This window comes from Trematosphaeria pertusa, assembly GCF_010094035.1.
Source record: "Trematosphaeria pertusa strain CBS 122368 unplaced genomic scaffold BU26scaffold_2, whole genome shotgun sequence".
Taxonomy (NCBI): domain Eukaryota; kingdom Fungi; phylum Ascomycota; class Dothideomycetes; order Pleosporales; family Trematosphaeriaceae; genus Trematosphaeria; species Trematosphaeria pertusa.
The window spans coordinates 922,240-935,119 of NW_022987213.1; the positions used below are offsets into that span (position 1 = coordinate 922,240).

At 54.1% G+C, this 12,880-nt stretch overlaps 4 protein-coding genes across 4 annotated transcripts; 1 reads left to right on the plus strand and 3 right to left on the minus strand.

Annotated features, from left to right (window-relative positions):
• Positions 1 to 5,312: 5,312 nt before the first annotated feature.
• Positions 5,313 to 6,471, minus strand: BU26DRAFT_600057 (uncharacterized protein). The gene is made up of 2 exons (XM_033835145.1): positions 5,661 to 6,471; positions 5,313 to 5,616 (listed from the first exon to the last, which is right to left on the minus strand). The coding sequence occupies exons 1-2, from the start codon at positions 6,449 to 6,451 to the stop codon at positions 5,604 to 5,606; spliced, it is 804 nt and encodes a 267-aa protein (XP_033689324.1). The 5' UTR covers positions 6,452 to 6,471; the 3' UTR covers positions 5,313 to 5,603.
• A 703-nt stretch (positions 6,472 to 7,174) lies between these two features.
• Positions 7,175 to 8,039, minus strand: BU26DRAFT_546600 (uncharacterized protein; the record flags this gene model as incomplete). Its single annotated transcript, XM_033831850.1, has 3 exons — positions 7,841 to 8,039; positions 7,369 to 7,791; positions 7,175 to 7,316 (listed from the first exon to the last, which is right to left on the minus strand). The coding sequence occupies exons 2-3, from the start codon at positions 7,659 to 7,661 to the stop codon at positions 7,175 to 7,177; spliced, it is 435 nt and encodes a 144-aa protein (XP_033689325.1). The 5' UTR covers positions 7,662 to 7,791; positions 7,841 to 8,039.
• A 1,106-nt stretch (positions 8,040 to 9,145) lies between these two features.
• Positions 9,146 to 9,585, plus strand: BU26DRAFT_500099 (uncharacterized protein; the record flags this gene model as incomplete). Its single annotated transcript, XM_033826475.1, has 2 exons — positions 9,146 to 9,377; positions 9,428 to 9,585. 2 exons carry the CDS (start codon positions 9,146 to 9,148, stop codon positions 9,583 to 9,585), a joined length of 390 nt encoding a protein of 129 aa, XP_033689326.1.
• Positions 9,586 to 9,644: 59 nt separating this feature from the next.
• Positions 9,645 to 11,925, minus strand: BU26DRAFT_136518 (alkaline phosphatase-like protein). The gene is made up of 3 exons (XM_033819754.1): positions 11,875 to 11,925; positions 11,535 to 11,817; positions 9,645 to 11,483 (listed from the first exon to the last, which is right to left on the minus strand). The coding sequence occupies exons 2-3, from the start codon at positions 11,746 to 11,748 to the stop codon at positions 9,838 to 9,840; spliced, it is 1,860 nt and encodes a 619-aa protein (XP_033689327.1). The 5' UTR covers positions 11,749 to 11,817; positions 11,875 to 11,925; the 3' UTR covers positions 9,645 to 9,837.
• Between the last annotated feature and the right edge of the window lie 955 nt (positions 11,926 to 12,880).

Here is a 12,880-nt window from a genome sequence, read left to right on the forward strand (position 1 = left end):
TCGACAGCGTCACGCTCAGGCGGCCCCGTTGTCTATTCCATCCACGGGGTCGAGACTAGCTCTCATTAATAAGTACTCAGATATTGCATCCGGAAACCATCGTGATACATCCGGGTGCCCGGAGGACCGAGCGCCGGAGCAGGAGTATGCGATGATGCGCATGAAGGAGACGGTTAGTCCACATGGCACATGACCAGTTTGGCGACCTTCCGGACCTTTTGCTTCCGATAGATGGAGGCCGTCTTGCTCGGAAACTTCGTTTTTGGGCGCTCCGGTGTCTCGAGGAGTTGTAGGCCTGCGAAGTCCCCTACGGCGCCATAGAGGCGGCATATCCCCGCTATCGCTCTTACTGTCGGAATCCGGCGGCCTGGGGCGGCAGACATGGTCGGGAGTGGGCCGGACCAGAAGCAGCGAAAGGGGTAAGGGACACAGAGGCTCGACGAGGTGATGCATAGCCCCCAGGGAATGCATGCAGCACTCCGCAATTGGAAACGAGCGGATCGAGCACCATACACTCCAAAAATGCTCCAAGAATTTCGGTGTAGCCCGGCTTTGGATACTTGATGTGGTCTTATCCTGCTCTTCGTAAGGACATCAGTTTCGTCGATAATCTCTGGGCAGAGGGCTCGTTCTCTTTCCCCTACTATCCCGGTCGGGCAGATCATATCGTGGAGCGCAAAATCAGATAAGAGAAGCCCAGTTGTTAAGCGAACCTGCATGTGGTCTTGCTAGGAGCGCGAAGAGACAACGATCGCGGAACTGCTGGTAGGCTTTCATCCTCCGAGGTCTGGATTGCCGCGGAGGAGTGTGGCTGTGGTCTCGGAATACAGGTTTTGATCGACAAGGCTTGAAACGAGACGCTTGGATTGGCAGCGGGGCTTGACCGCTTTTGTGCGGCTGTGTCGAAAAGCGTGCAGGAAAGGTTGGCCGACAATTGGAAAGTGGACGTTTCCAGCGAGGCAATTGCGGCGGGTGGGAGTAGCGATTCCGCCGGCATGGACCGACCACGAAAGGGCTTCCGAATGCCATACCTCTACCAATCATGAAGGCTGTACATGTAGCGACGAACTGACTCTACACCACCCTTCAGTCCAAGTCCTTGCAATTGCATGCATCGGTGAGGTCGGCGGTTTATCGCCATTGGTAATCAAACAATTCTTTCTACCAACGTAGATTAGTTAGCAGATACTAGGAATGAGCATGGTAGGCGGAACTGGACGATTAAAAAGAAGTAATGAGGCGTTGAGGGCTTTGAAGGGCCTTATAAGTAATTAACGCTCCGCTTAAGCACCGCATACGGGCCACCAGACGTTCCGTCGCGAATCCGTGACATGTGGAAATAGGGCATCACCAAATCTTCGAGGCCGACCAAGGGTGTGAGTATGCAGTTCTCTTGTTACCGCAATCCAAGACCGCGTTCAGGATTCAGGTCATTCCAAATAGAATCTTCGCCTCGCAGCTATATCATCTCTCTTCTCCACTCTATCATCCACGGCTTCACGCTTCGCGCTCCTCCTCCTGATCCTCGTCAACTCGTAGCTCCTTCGCCAACGCCTCAACTTCAGCATCCAAATTCTCCTTCTTAAGCCTCGCAATCTCACAGCCTCGGGGGCGATAGTCGCAGTCGCGGGCTGGACTCTCACCGCGCATTCCCGAGGATCCTTCATGGTGCAATGTCAAAACGTCGTACTGTCGAAAAGAATCCTCTTCATGTATGTGTGAAGATCACCGGGTTTATCTGTTTACATCCGTCTCTCTGAAGTGAGCAGCGACGTTCACGATCTGCAACACCGCTGCGAAAGATTGCTATGGTCCTTGCGGTGATTCTGTAGATAGTCTAGGATGTACTGGCCAATCTGCTCGGTCATTGTTCTGAGGTTGGGAATCTCTCCGAGGTGCTTGATGGCGCTGGCCTTGACTGGCTGTTTGTGGCTCGGCAGTAGTCGGACGTGTGAAGGAGAGGAAGGTGGGGATTACCGTCCATGGCCACCGCCGGCAGTCCTCTTCCGCTGCAGCCGCGGCTGTGTCTCACGAGGGTGTCGGTTTGCGCATGCAGCTGCTCGTTATGTAGCTCAAGCAAGCGCTAGTTCAACGTTAGCGGGATCCATTACTACTATAGAGCCCGCTGACGACTTCGAGGGGGCTTGTTTCCGCGCCTGAATCGTCAGCGACCATTAGACTCTTTGGTTCCAATGTCGGGAATGCTATCGGAAGCCATGTTGAGTTCGGTAGTATGTGGCGGAGGGCTGTCTGGCGCGGAAGTGAAGAAATAGAGGCCGCGGTAGACCTTCAGAGGCGTTAGCGATGTACTCGAAGGGAAGCTATGATGATGGATGGCACTCGCACAGACGAGTCCCCACATGCGCCACTACCCGGTTGCGGGCGGCTGAGAGGACTGAGCGCGCCGCCTTCTCCCCACCGGTTGATCCGAGTGTTTCCCGGACGCTGCTACTGATTTTGCTGACGACGTAACTACTACTCGGAACTAGGGTCCTGAGCGGGCGATACCGCCCTTGAGGAAAACCGTAAAGCATTGCCGGAGACTCGCAACCTCTTTCGCCTTCTTGACAAAGCAACTAGGAAGATCGCCCGAACTTGCCGCCTCGACATGCGCCGCGCTCGCAATGACGCACCAGGAACTGGAACCCCGTTTCGAACGAATACAATCTCTGGCCGAATAAGCTGAACCCGTCGATGTTAGTATTGATGTACAAGTGCCGAAATTGATGGAGGTCTTGAGGTACGTGTAAAAACGCCGTGACTGATGAAAGGTGAATGGAGGGCGGTGTCGAAGCCAGTGGAGGTCTTGGGAAATTTGTAGGAAGGGCGTAACCAGGTGAAGGTGTGGCCCCGCTTTTCGCACGGAAATCCGTAGTGCGACGACTAGAATAGAAGAAGAAGAAGAAGGAAGAGTAAAGTTGGATGAATAGGGTAATCCAAACGTGAAGAGAAGAAACTATAAAAACGATGATCCTCATGTTCCCCTCGCTGTACCGAGCCAGCTGCGAGTGCCCCGCTGCGGTGTATGCGTACGAATTATATCGGTGTGTTTTGGGAGCGCGAGGGGGATAAGCCGGCCATGAGTTTAGGGTTCGTTGTATGGTTATCAAAGCGGGTACCCGTCTCGGCAGCCGTCTGGACCGTTCGAGTCATGGGATTACGAAGCGGAGCAGGGGCGAAGCGGAGCTCGTGTGCATCCCGCGGCGAGCCGCCTCCCCCCACCCCCCCGGGCCGGCGTTTCTGGAGGCATCGCTCTTTCCGTCTTCGTGTACCGTTCGCCGGAGGGCTTTTGCCGTGGAGTGTTTGTCACAGGCCTCTTTCTCTGTACTCTTCGCCCTAGACCCTCGAAGCCGAGATTGGAAGCGCGGAAAGCTAATGGTCTAGGCGGTGATGGATGGGAATGGAGGAGATGGGAGCCGTAGAAGGTAGGAAGCCAATACATTAGGAAGCTGGAAGTGTGAAGCGTAAAGACAGGCTGTGTAGAAAGCGGGAACCGTGATAAGCCGGCGGCGAGGGAGACTATCGGCAAGGGATTCTGGAAGCGAAGAGGGTCGGCGGTATTCTGGCGATACGTAAGCCGTAATCTATATACTCGTGGAAAGTCCGTTTGAGCAAGACCCCGGGCGAGGTTACGCTTTCCCTAGATCTATGATGATGCTTTCCGCTTAGCCTCGGAATGCGGCTGCATGTTGGCTTTGACGCTGGAGCATATGTTTAGGAGCACAAACTTGCAAACTTTCAATTGGAAATTCAGTGCTTGACGAGTTCGGTGAGATGGCCCTTTCGGCATGCGTTCGTCGCGGCGGATCGTTCGAGCGTAGCGTGGCCGGTGCAATTAACAATCGGAGAAAGACAGCAGGCCAGATAGTCAAGGACGAGAAGCGCTAGCAAAGATCGATGATGATGACGTCTGATGGCTCGAGATCATGGTGGTGTGCGGGTATCGGGAGGCCAGCCTTGGTGAGAGCCTTGCCGAACTTATGGAAGAGGTCCTCCTCAGGCTTTTCTTGCCCGCGACCTGGGGCCCATTCGCTGTAGCCTCCAACGACGTCAGGACCGTTTGCGTGGTGCATGAACCGGGGAAGAGGCTGGAATAAAGAGTTCTAACAACACAGAAGCCCCAACTCCGCTTGCCAACTTGGAGATTGGAGTCCACAAGTCATCGTTCATGATGTCGACGCAGCCCGAAGATTGCGCGCTGTGGCTGGATTGTAGTTATGCGCAGGTGCCGTAGCGGACTGTTCCAAAGGGAAAGCGGCTATGCAAGAATGCCACGCCGTGGGCCAGCCAGTTGCAGAGCGCTGACAAGCGCCGGACGTGCAGGCGGATGAGACCACGGAGCCGAGTCAGCATACATAGTAGGAGGGCTTGAAGGGTCGGGATCACTTGAAGGAAGTGGTCATCTTGGCGCGACGGGATTCCGAAAATGAGGCGTTCCTTCTCCTGTCCTGTATTTTGCGGTGGACGTGGCTATGGCCTGGGTCTTCGAGGAGTTCTCCCATCTGCCGAAGACGGCATAATCCATGGTATCTCAGGCCCCACTCTCGTATTGGAATATTAGAGCGTACACTGAGCCCACGAAAGCAAAATAAACGAAGCTGGGATCAAGTGGGCGTAATAGGACTTTTCGGCCTTCGATGCAACAGTTTTCTCGTAGTCCAAGCTGGTCAGCTGCTGCTATTCACAATTAATAGCGTCGCGTTAGTTAAATCGGTGAGACGTAAGCAATACTGCCCAATCCGAACAGTACGGCGTCTGAGCAGTGACTCAAGGCCATCGCATCAGGCTTCCACAACTCTGGCCGTACCAGACAGAGGCTTGCATACCCGCAACCACATCCTACGCAAACTGCCTGAGACGCGTGCTAATATGTTAACAACAGCTGTTGCAGCCTGCAAGCCACCCGGTGAAGCAGCCGTCGCAGCACTTAGTGTAGCCTCGTATACAGCGAGCATGGGCAGGCAGCCGACGAGCAAGGCGGCGAGACCACGGCTTCGACAGACAGGATGCCGACGAGCAGCGCGACGAGCAGCACAGTGGACTGCACCGTCAGCCTAGGCATGGGGCGGACCTGCTATCATGGGCGATAAGGGGGAGAAAGTGGGCTCCGCTTCCATCTCATCTCACTCCCCGCCGTTTACTCTCATTAAAAGATAAGCAGGGTACGGAGCGGAAGGAGATATATAAACGCTTCCTAGGTCGGTCATCTGGCGCAGTAGAGGTGCGCTACTACACGTTGCGCAAGAAAGACTTTTAGTTAAGGCCCGTCCGTCGTCAATCTCAAACCATTCTCCTCTACGATAGAGGCCGATCCGAATTCTTCGCGACGTCGATCGTCTTGGTCCACCACCAGCCAGCTGTTGCCCCCCGGCTCGCCGATCTCGATATCTCCTACGACGGGCCTCCGCGCTCTGGCCTCCGCCGCCGACGCTTACCATCGGCTCAAAGCGGATGGACGTGAGCTTTGCATATAGCTCGCCTTGCGCCGAACGTAGCAGCGCCGATGCCTATTTGGTCGGCTAGCAGCCATGCAAAGACGACGTGTAGTGCCCAATGCGGCCCATGGCCCTGACAGCGCGGCGGCTGCCGAAGTGCCAGCTAAGTTATGTCCCGAAGCTGCATCTATTAGCATTAGATATCTCGAAACTTGGGATGCATACAAATAGCGCTCGTTCACCGCCGCGGGGACGGCTAGCAGTGCTAAAGCTTGCTCCTCATCCGGTGTAGGATGGTGTATATGGTTCAGTAGGAATTCCGACCAGATAGGGTCCTCAGGAAGAAGGTCTCGAAGATATCGTATCTCAAATAGCTCTGGGTAGAATCCAGCAAAGGCCCAGTCCAGAAAACATACCGACATGTCCGCCTTGAGGATGATATTTCGACGGACCAGATCCATGCGGCGCATGGCAAGAGGGCAAGACAAGTTAAGTCGTTCTTCGCAGACCACAGCTAATCGGCTATTCAACCATGCTTCCATGTCTTCGAAGGCGGTAAAGATTACACCTTCTGGCGGCCATAAATAGCCCCGAGCCACACCTTGCCCAATAGGACCAGGGCCCTGACTTTCTGGAACTGGTATGGTAGAGAGATGATTAATGGCTTTCGCAACAGTCGTCATAGTAGGGACATTTATTTCCATGGAATTGAGAGGTGTACCGTGAACGTACTCCATGATTAAATACCCAACTCTTGAACCTTGTGAGCTATCCTCAAAATAGCGCAGAACTCTTGGAACGTGCAGTATTGATCTATCGACGTGGGCGTGAGCATACTCCTGATTTCTTGCCTCCTCAATCCAAACGCCCATGCCATACTTTGCAACAAGAGTATCAGAAAGCCGGACGGTTCGATTACCGAAAGATGAACCAGCGATCAGGGGTGCACGCTCGCACATTTGAATCAGTAGAGTTTCGCTGGGCTCAGGGATGGTGGTTTCCGTGTCGGTCGGCATGTTGGGGGATTGGTGTGAAAAGTGCTCAGGCCGCAGCAGAAGCTTCGCCGCGCCAGACCTTTAAACTAGGTAAGGCCGCTTACATAATAGCGGTAGACCAGATCGAGCGCGGCTTGCGTTCGCTCCACAAATCGTTTAACAGCCCGAAAAAGATTAACAAACATGTCACGATCACAGGATCGACCAGACGAAGGACCGCTCCAAAGGCAGATCAGAGAGAAGGACTACGGAGCGGGAACGGTCACGTGAGAGGTCACGTGGGACTACGCACTGTGATCCCGCCAAGGGAAGTGATCCCGGTCACGAGGATGGGATCAGGACGGGAGCACGCTAAGGGGTGATCCCGTGGATCCCGGTGATCCCGGACGGGAGCGGTGGGATCAGGTGGGATCGCGCCAAGGGGCGCCTGTATATAACGAAGAGGAGCTCGCTCCTTATGGCTCCTCGTAGTTATTGATAAATTGCTACTGCGACCTGCGATTTACAGTCTCATTGCCTCTACCCCTTTGTCACTGAATAATCCGTGTCCGAAGCACACCCCTTGCCTCCCCTTACGGAAGTAAGCCTCGGTCTCAGTCAAGAGGACAGCTCGTAACAAAACAGCGGGTTTTTTAGCATACTATTGCGCTAATAGAGTTGTTGGCTACGGCGGGACGGATTGGTGAAATCTGCAAGCAAGCAACATTTTATGGTGGCTGTAACTCAACAAATTCAAATTCATATCTAATAGAAGCTACCCTGCTTCATCGCTAAAGCAATAGGTGCTACACCTCTGGAGTAATTATACGACAAATTGGGTAGAAACTGCTCTACACTGCTTCCCTCCGAAAACCCGCTCTCAGCAATGTCTCTCATGACAGTAAGCCTACCGTCGTCAGCCGATCCAGATAACTTGATATAAATGGGAGACAACTTACACCCACCAACGGCACCCTACTCCACCTTCGGCCATGTTGTATTTGTGCCGTCTTTTAGTCAGGATAAAGTCATAAACCTTACCAGCGAGAACATTTGCGCATGCAGGAATATCCCAGAACTGTACTGCCGTATTCGACTGGATATAGGCATGCTCCTTAACCACAAGCTTACCACGGTCGGAGACAGTGTCGGCGTGCTGCATGTTAAGCTGGACAGACCCCGTCGTGCTCGTAAGCATGTATATAGTCCAGTGGTTCTGACTTAATTGTCCACCCTGCATTACCGGTCCCATTGTATGCGCCACGACTCTGAAATGCGAGACAGGCTTGGATGTCCAGCTAGGACTACTTTGACTCGCAGTAGTAGTAGTCAGTCCAGGGGCAGTTACCGCTGCAGTCGTAGTCTGTCTACGCCCTGCATCCCTATACACAAAGATTTAGTTACAGCTAAACATGAGGCGACTATACTAGCCTTTCTGAGCCATAGAAACCTGCGGGGAAGTCATCTTTGATTTGGTTGAGCCGATAGTATGGCCCATATGATGTCTGCTAGACGGTGTAGTAATAGGCCAAGTTGGCATCATCAATGTTAACTGGCCTGAGGGGGGGCATTCTAACGAAAAAATACTAGAGAGGTAACTTTGGGGGAAGGAATAGAGCAACACTTTAGGATATATAGATTTAATGTGAAGAGGTTCGCGTGACGGAATACGACCTTATACTTTGTGGATAGAATGGCGGCTAAAGAGCGGGGTTGCTCCAGGCATCAACGGTGCAGGCGGTTACGCGCAGTGCACCAATTACCGTCTGCGGTCTGCTGCATTTGCCCATCGCGGCGGCGGTGAGGAGGTTGTATGGGGCAGACTTGCGTCAGGCAGACTTCGCCTAGACATCAGGCGACGCTAATCGCAAAGAGGTGGGTGACGAGGATGGTAGCCTAAACGGCTTGCGCCTGGCGGACGGCAGCGGCACTGAATGTCGGAGGAGCTGTGATAGTTCCTCTTCCTTAGGTGCTGGCTCCCAGTACTCATTCTGAATCTCTCTTCGTGGTATTGCTGCGAGTTGGGTGGGGCTACCGAGACCTACAAGTAGGTTCCGACCAGCACTCGCCTACACAGATCCCGATGCGCGTCGGCTGCAGGTCAGTTACACCCGATCTCCTCGACGACGTCTCCAATAGAAACTTCCGAGCTTGACAGATATGTCGATGTTGGTGTTCAAGTCAAGAGTAGAAATCCGAGACTTTGAGGCGAGGGCGCGTGATGGTGGAAGGTGGGGCAGAGCCCGACAACAACCCGGACGACTGTTGGGCACAAATGCCTCTACGACATTCAAACGACGTGGCAGACTATGACTGAGCCCATCCTGTGCGATCGTGATACTTACCGCATATATTCCCCAAAGCCTACGAGGGGTAAGATAGCCAGATTGGAAGCTGTGCAGGTAAGCTTGTAAAGGTAAGCTTGCGCAGGTAAGTTCGCCTTCAGAGCTTGCACGTGTTTACTCCGGGGGTACCGATGAATAGATACTTGCCAATATGCACCCCTCAAACATACAGCCACTTTCTGCGGGGTATGAACTGCTCCAGCTGCGACTATCCGGCCATGCATGGATGCAATGTTCATTTGATATCACATTGGTTAGCTCGGAACGGTCCGCTGGCTGCGCTCCAAGGGTATAAGAGCTGCCGTTTCGCCCGTCGAGAAAGGTATCTTCAAGCGTATCAATTCACTCCTACGCCCTTCTGCCAACTCACTCGCTCAAAGCACTCTCCAATATGGGTTCACTTGGAAACGCGAGCCCTACCCACAATCAATCTTTCCTATTCGATCAGATGCCCCTTCTGGACCTCTTCTTCCCCGGCCTTGGCCCTGCAACCACCCCTGCCTGGTCCCTTCTTACTGGCGGCCCAAGCATCTATAGTCGGGCGCTTTGCATCGGCGGTTTGCTTCTGTTGTTCGGGAAGAATGCTTTGGAATATTTGGGGACGTTGCTGGAAACCTACTTCTGTCAGTGCGTCCATCCTTAGCGACAATATTGACACTTAACACGCCTATAGTGTCAAAGATTGAGGTACCCTACACAGATGAGGCGTATGATATGCTCATTTCCTGGATCTGCTCCCAGCCTTTTGCGCGATGTCCATCGAAGGATGCCCCGCGAGCAGCCGACTATATCGCCGGACACCAATTAGACCGGATTGCTGAGGAATTGTGAGACTTCCACAAGTATGTGCAGATAATGGTGCAAGGAGAGCCTATTCTTTTCTCTGAGAAGGGCTGGATTGGCCCTGGGACCTAGGCGTGTCCGAGAATATAGTCGGGTCATACTGTCCATTTTCTTCAACCACGCGCTCTTCTCTCCACTTGTGAGATGCAGTACCACTAACCATTCATATCCGGATAACTATCTACGTGTATATACATTCTCACCTCATCATGTATCATCGCTCATCAAGTCAACCCTCCACTACGAAGGCGTCCCCCTCGCCAGCCCAAAGCACTCCGCCATGCTGAAGAAGATATCAATGCTGTTGAACACGCCCATAAACTTCTCCTGACACGGCCCCATGGCGAAGACAGGCACGTCGGTGAGCGAATGCACGCCCTGGTCGTTCTCGACGGGAAGCGTGCCATTCAGCAGAATGCCGCCCTCGCCATCTTCAGGGTTGGCGTAGAAGTCCTCGGAATCCTCCTCGAGCTCGACAGCGGGCTCGCGAGGTCCGTCTTTGCGAACAGACCACGTCTCGCGGCGGTCGGGGTCGGCCATTAGACCCTGGAAGAGCGTGTAGCGGGGATCCCAGTTAGAGGGGAAGTTGCTGTCGGTATATGTAAGGTTACCGGTGTTGATGTATTGTGAGAGACCTGAGTTCTGATACGTGCCAACTGCGTCGCGCTTCTTGCGGTCCGTGTTCTGCGCCATGAGATACGTCGTATCCACGGAGCCCATGACATCGAAGCCGTGCCCGTGGTCAGCCGTGACCAGGATGAGGGTCTCTTTGAGGCAGCCGGTTTCGTTAAGCTTCTGTACGGTAGCCTTGATGGTGTCGTCAAGCTCCAGAAGCTCGCCAAGTGCGCGGTCGTAGTCAAGGACGTGCATCATCTTATCGATAGAGGCGGCTTCGCTCATGAGGAAGAAACCCTTGTCTCCCGAGCGTGCCTGTAGAATATCGATAGCCTTAAGGGTCATTTCCTTGAGGCCTGGCTGATCGAGCGCGGGGGACTCGTCGCCGGAGGGGTGGAGCGATTGGTTGAGGTTGCTGCGGTAGACGTTGCGGTCGAGCCACTTAGCCATGTTCGAAACGGTGAAGATCCCGAGTGCCCTCTCGTCTGAGGGGGCAGCCAGAAGGGCAGTCCGGTTCCAGAGGACGTTGTAGTCCTTCTTAGCAAACTCGGCGTAGTAGTCCTTCTCCTGGTACGTCTCGCCGCCTAGCTCGGGAGAGTAGAATTGCTCGGCGCCTCCGCCAAAGAGAACATCCGGGCCGTCCCACTTGGTCCAAGTATAGTTGGTAATGCCGTTGAGGAAGGAGTCAACGACGGCGCCGTATTCGCTTCGTGCACGGGTGTGGGCTGTAAGAGCAGCAGGCGTGGCGTCGGCGATGTAGGCGGTCGAGACGATGCCGACGTGTCCACCGGTGAGTCGGTGGAAAATCTCGGCAATGGTTTCAACCTTGGGATCGTCGAAGGGGTCCTTGCTAGAGTCGGCGTATACACCCAAGCAGTTCACACTGCTCTTGTGGCCGGTATACAGTGCGGAAGCAGAATTTGCAGAGTCGGTAATAAACGAGTCGATCGAATGCGTCATCTGATGTCCAAGAACCGGGAATTTGTCCATCTGCATTAGACTCTGATACTTTCCGTTGATGGTCTTGTGAGCGATCAAGCGGGCTGCCGTGATCATGTTGGTGGTCATGCCGTCTCCAATGAAGAGGATGATGTTCTTCGCCTTGCGCTCTTCGGCTAGGTCGCGGACGAACCAGTTTGCGGTGGTAGCGCTACCATTGTTGTAGTGCAGCGTTGCGGTGTACTCGCCCGGCTCGTAGAGAGCAAGTCTTCGGTAGGCCTTAGCAGCCACGTCCACGACCGAAGGCTTCTTCGCATCGCGGGCAAAGAGGTCTGCATCGTAATCAGTCTCCAGGCTAAGTTTTTTGATTCTAGTCGACCCACCCTCGTACCAAGTGAAGTTCCACTTTTCAAGCTCCGCCTCCTCGATGCCGAAGAACTCGGTCACAGGCTTAGCCTCGCCATCTCCCTTGGCGATGGTAAATGTGAAGGCCTCGTCTAACGGTAAACCGATCGCTTCAGAGCCGTTCTGTGGGGCGTGGACCTCTAGACGGATGTCGAAGTACTGGCCGGCGAGGAAGTCGGCTCTATCATGCATCGATCAGTGGGTGCTCCTGTTGAGCTTCGGCAGATACAATTGCTTACTGGTCCGGCGGGAAGACGCATCCTGAAGCTTCTGTTAGCTGGAGCCCTGGAGCTTTCAACTCAGAGTTCAGCTACTTACCAAGCGTAGGGCAGGTTCCCAGGCGCTGGAAGGATTGTGCAGACACAGCACTCACAAGCAGAGCTGCCGCAGCAGCAATTGACCTCATAGACGCCATAATTTGAGCTTGGAAACCTTGGGAGTCGAAGAGTGAGAGCCCGCGACGCGTCCAAAAACTTCGGAGAAACTGCATATGCAGCCCTTTATAAGTTCGTTCCAGGGCCCTTGCACCTGCATACGGTTACCGGCTCCATCCCAAATCCCAAATCCCAGCCGACTGCCCCTCATTAACCAGGCTCGCACAATCGCCGCCACCGCATACACGGTCCCTGGGACAACCGTGGACGCGAGTAGCTGTCCTCGTGGCATTTTCCTGCGCTGTCACTGCTGGATTACCACTGCTCTCCAGCAGCCGGGTCGAGCAGTACCTCCCGCTACTGTGGTTCCGGCGTGCCTGTCATGCGCGAAGATGGAGGAGCTGCCTCTTTGGGGCTGGAACGAAGGTTGGTGTAAGGTGGGATGCGAGCGGGTAAAGCTTGGCGGAAGTGCTTGGCGTGAACGTGTAAGTTTGCGGGCCTGTGATTCGTGAGGAGCGCCGTGGCGGACGGCCCCGCGCGTTTTCTTGGTGTTGGCGAATTTACCAGAAGGCGGCCTGGCGCGGCGTGTTGTAGTCGGTGAAAGCGCATTGGTTCGCTGTCTCCGAGGAACGCCAGGCAGACACGAGAGAACTGTCTTCTAGATTACTCTCGTGGCTCTGGAGACCCGTGTTGATGCCGACGGAACGCGCTTGATGGGGACAATCACCGATTCGCAATCTACTGTGTATTTCGTCATGGTGGTCTGTGCGTTGATAGAGCCGCGGTCACATGGTCTGTCCCTTGTCTCTTCCATCTTCATCCCAATAATGAGGCATACCTTCGGGGTTCTGGAGTCTAGAAGCTACACGCTATCAGCAGTTACAACTTCGCTCAAAAGAACACTCATATAGACCGGAAGTTCTCCATGGCAGGGGGAGCCCACCGCAGAT

Excerpts from the sequence above, each read along its gene's own strand:
- BU26DRAFT_600057 (XM_033835145.1), bottom strand. The coding sequence starts at position 6,451 with ATGCCGACCGACACGGAAACCACCATCCCTGAGCCCAGCGAAACTCTA.
- BU26DRAFT_136518 (XM_033819754.1), bottom strand. The coding sequence starts at position 11,748 with ATGCATGATAGAGCCGACTTCCTCGCCGGCCAGTACTTCGACATCCGT. Across the intron at positions 11,484-11,534 it reads GAACTTCACTTGGTACGAGG|ACCTCTTTGCCCGCGATGCG; the intron begins GTGGGTCGACTA and ends ATTACGATGCAG.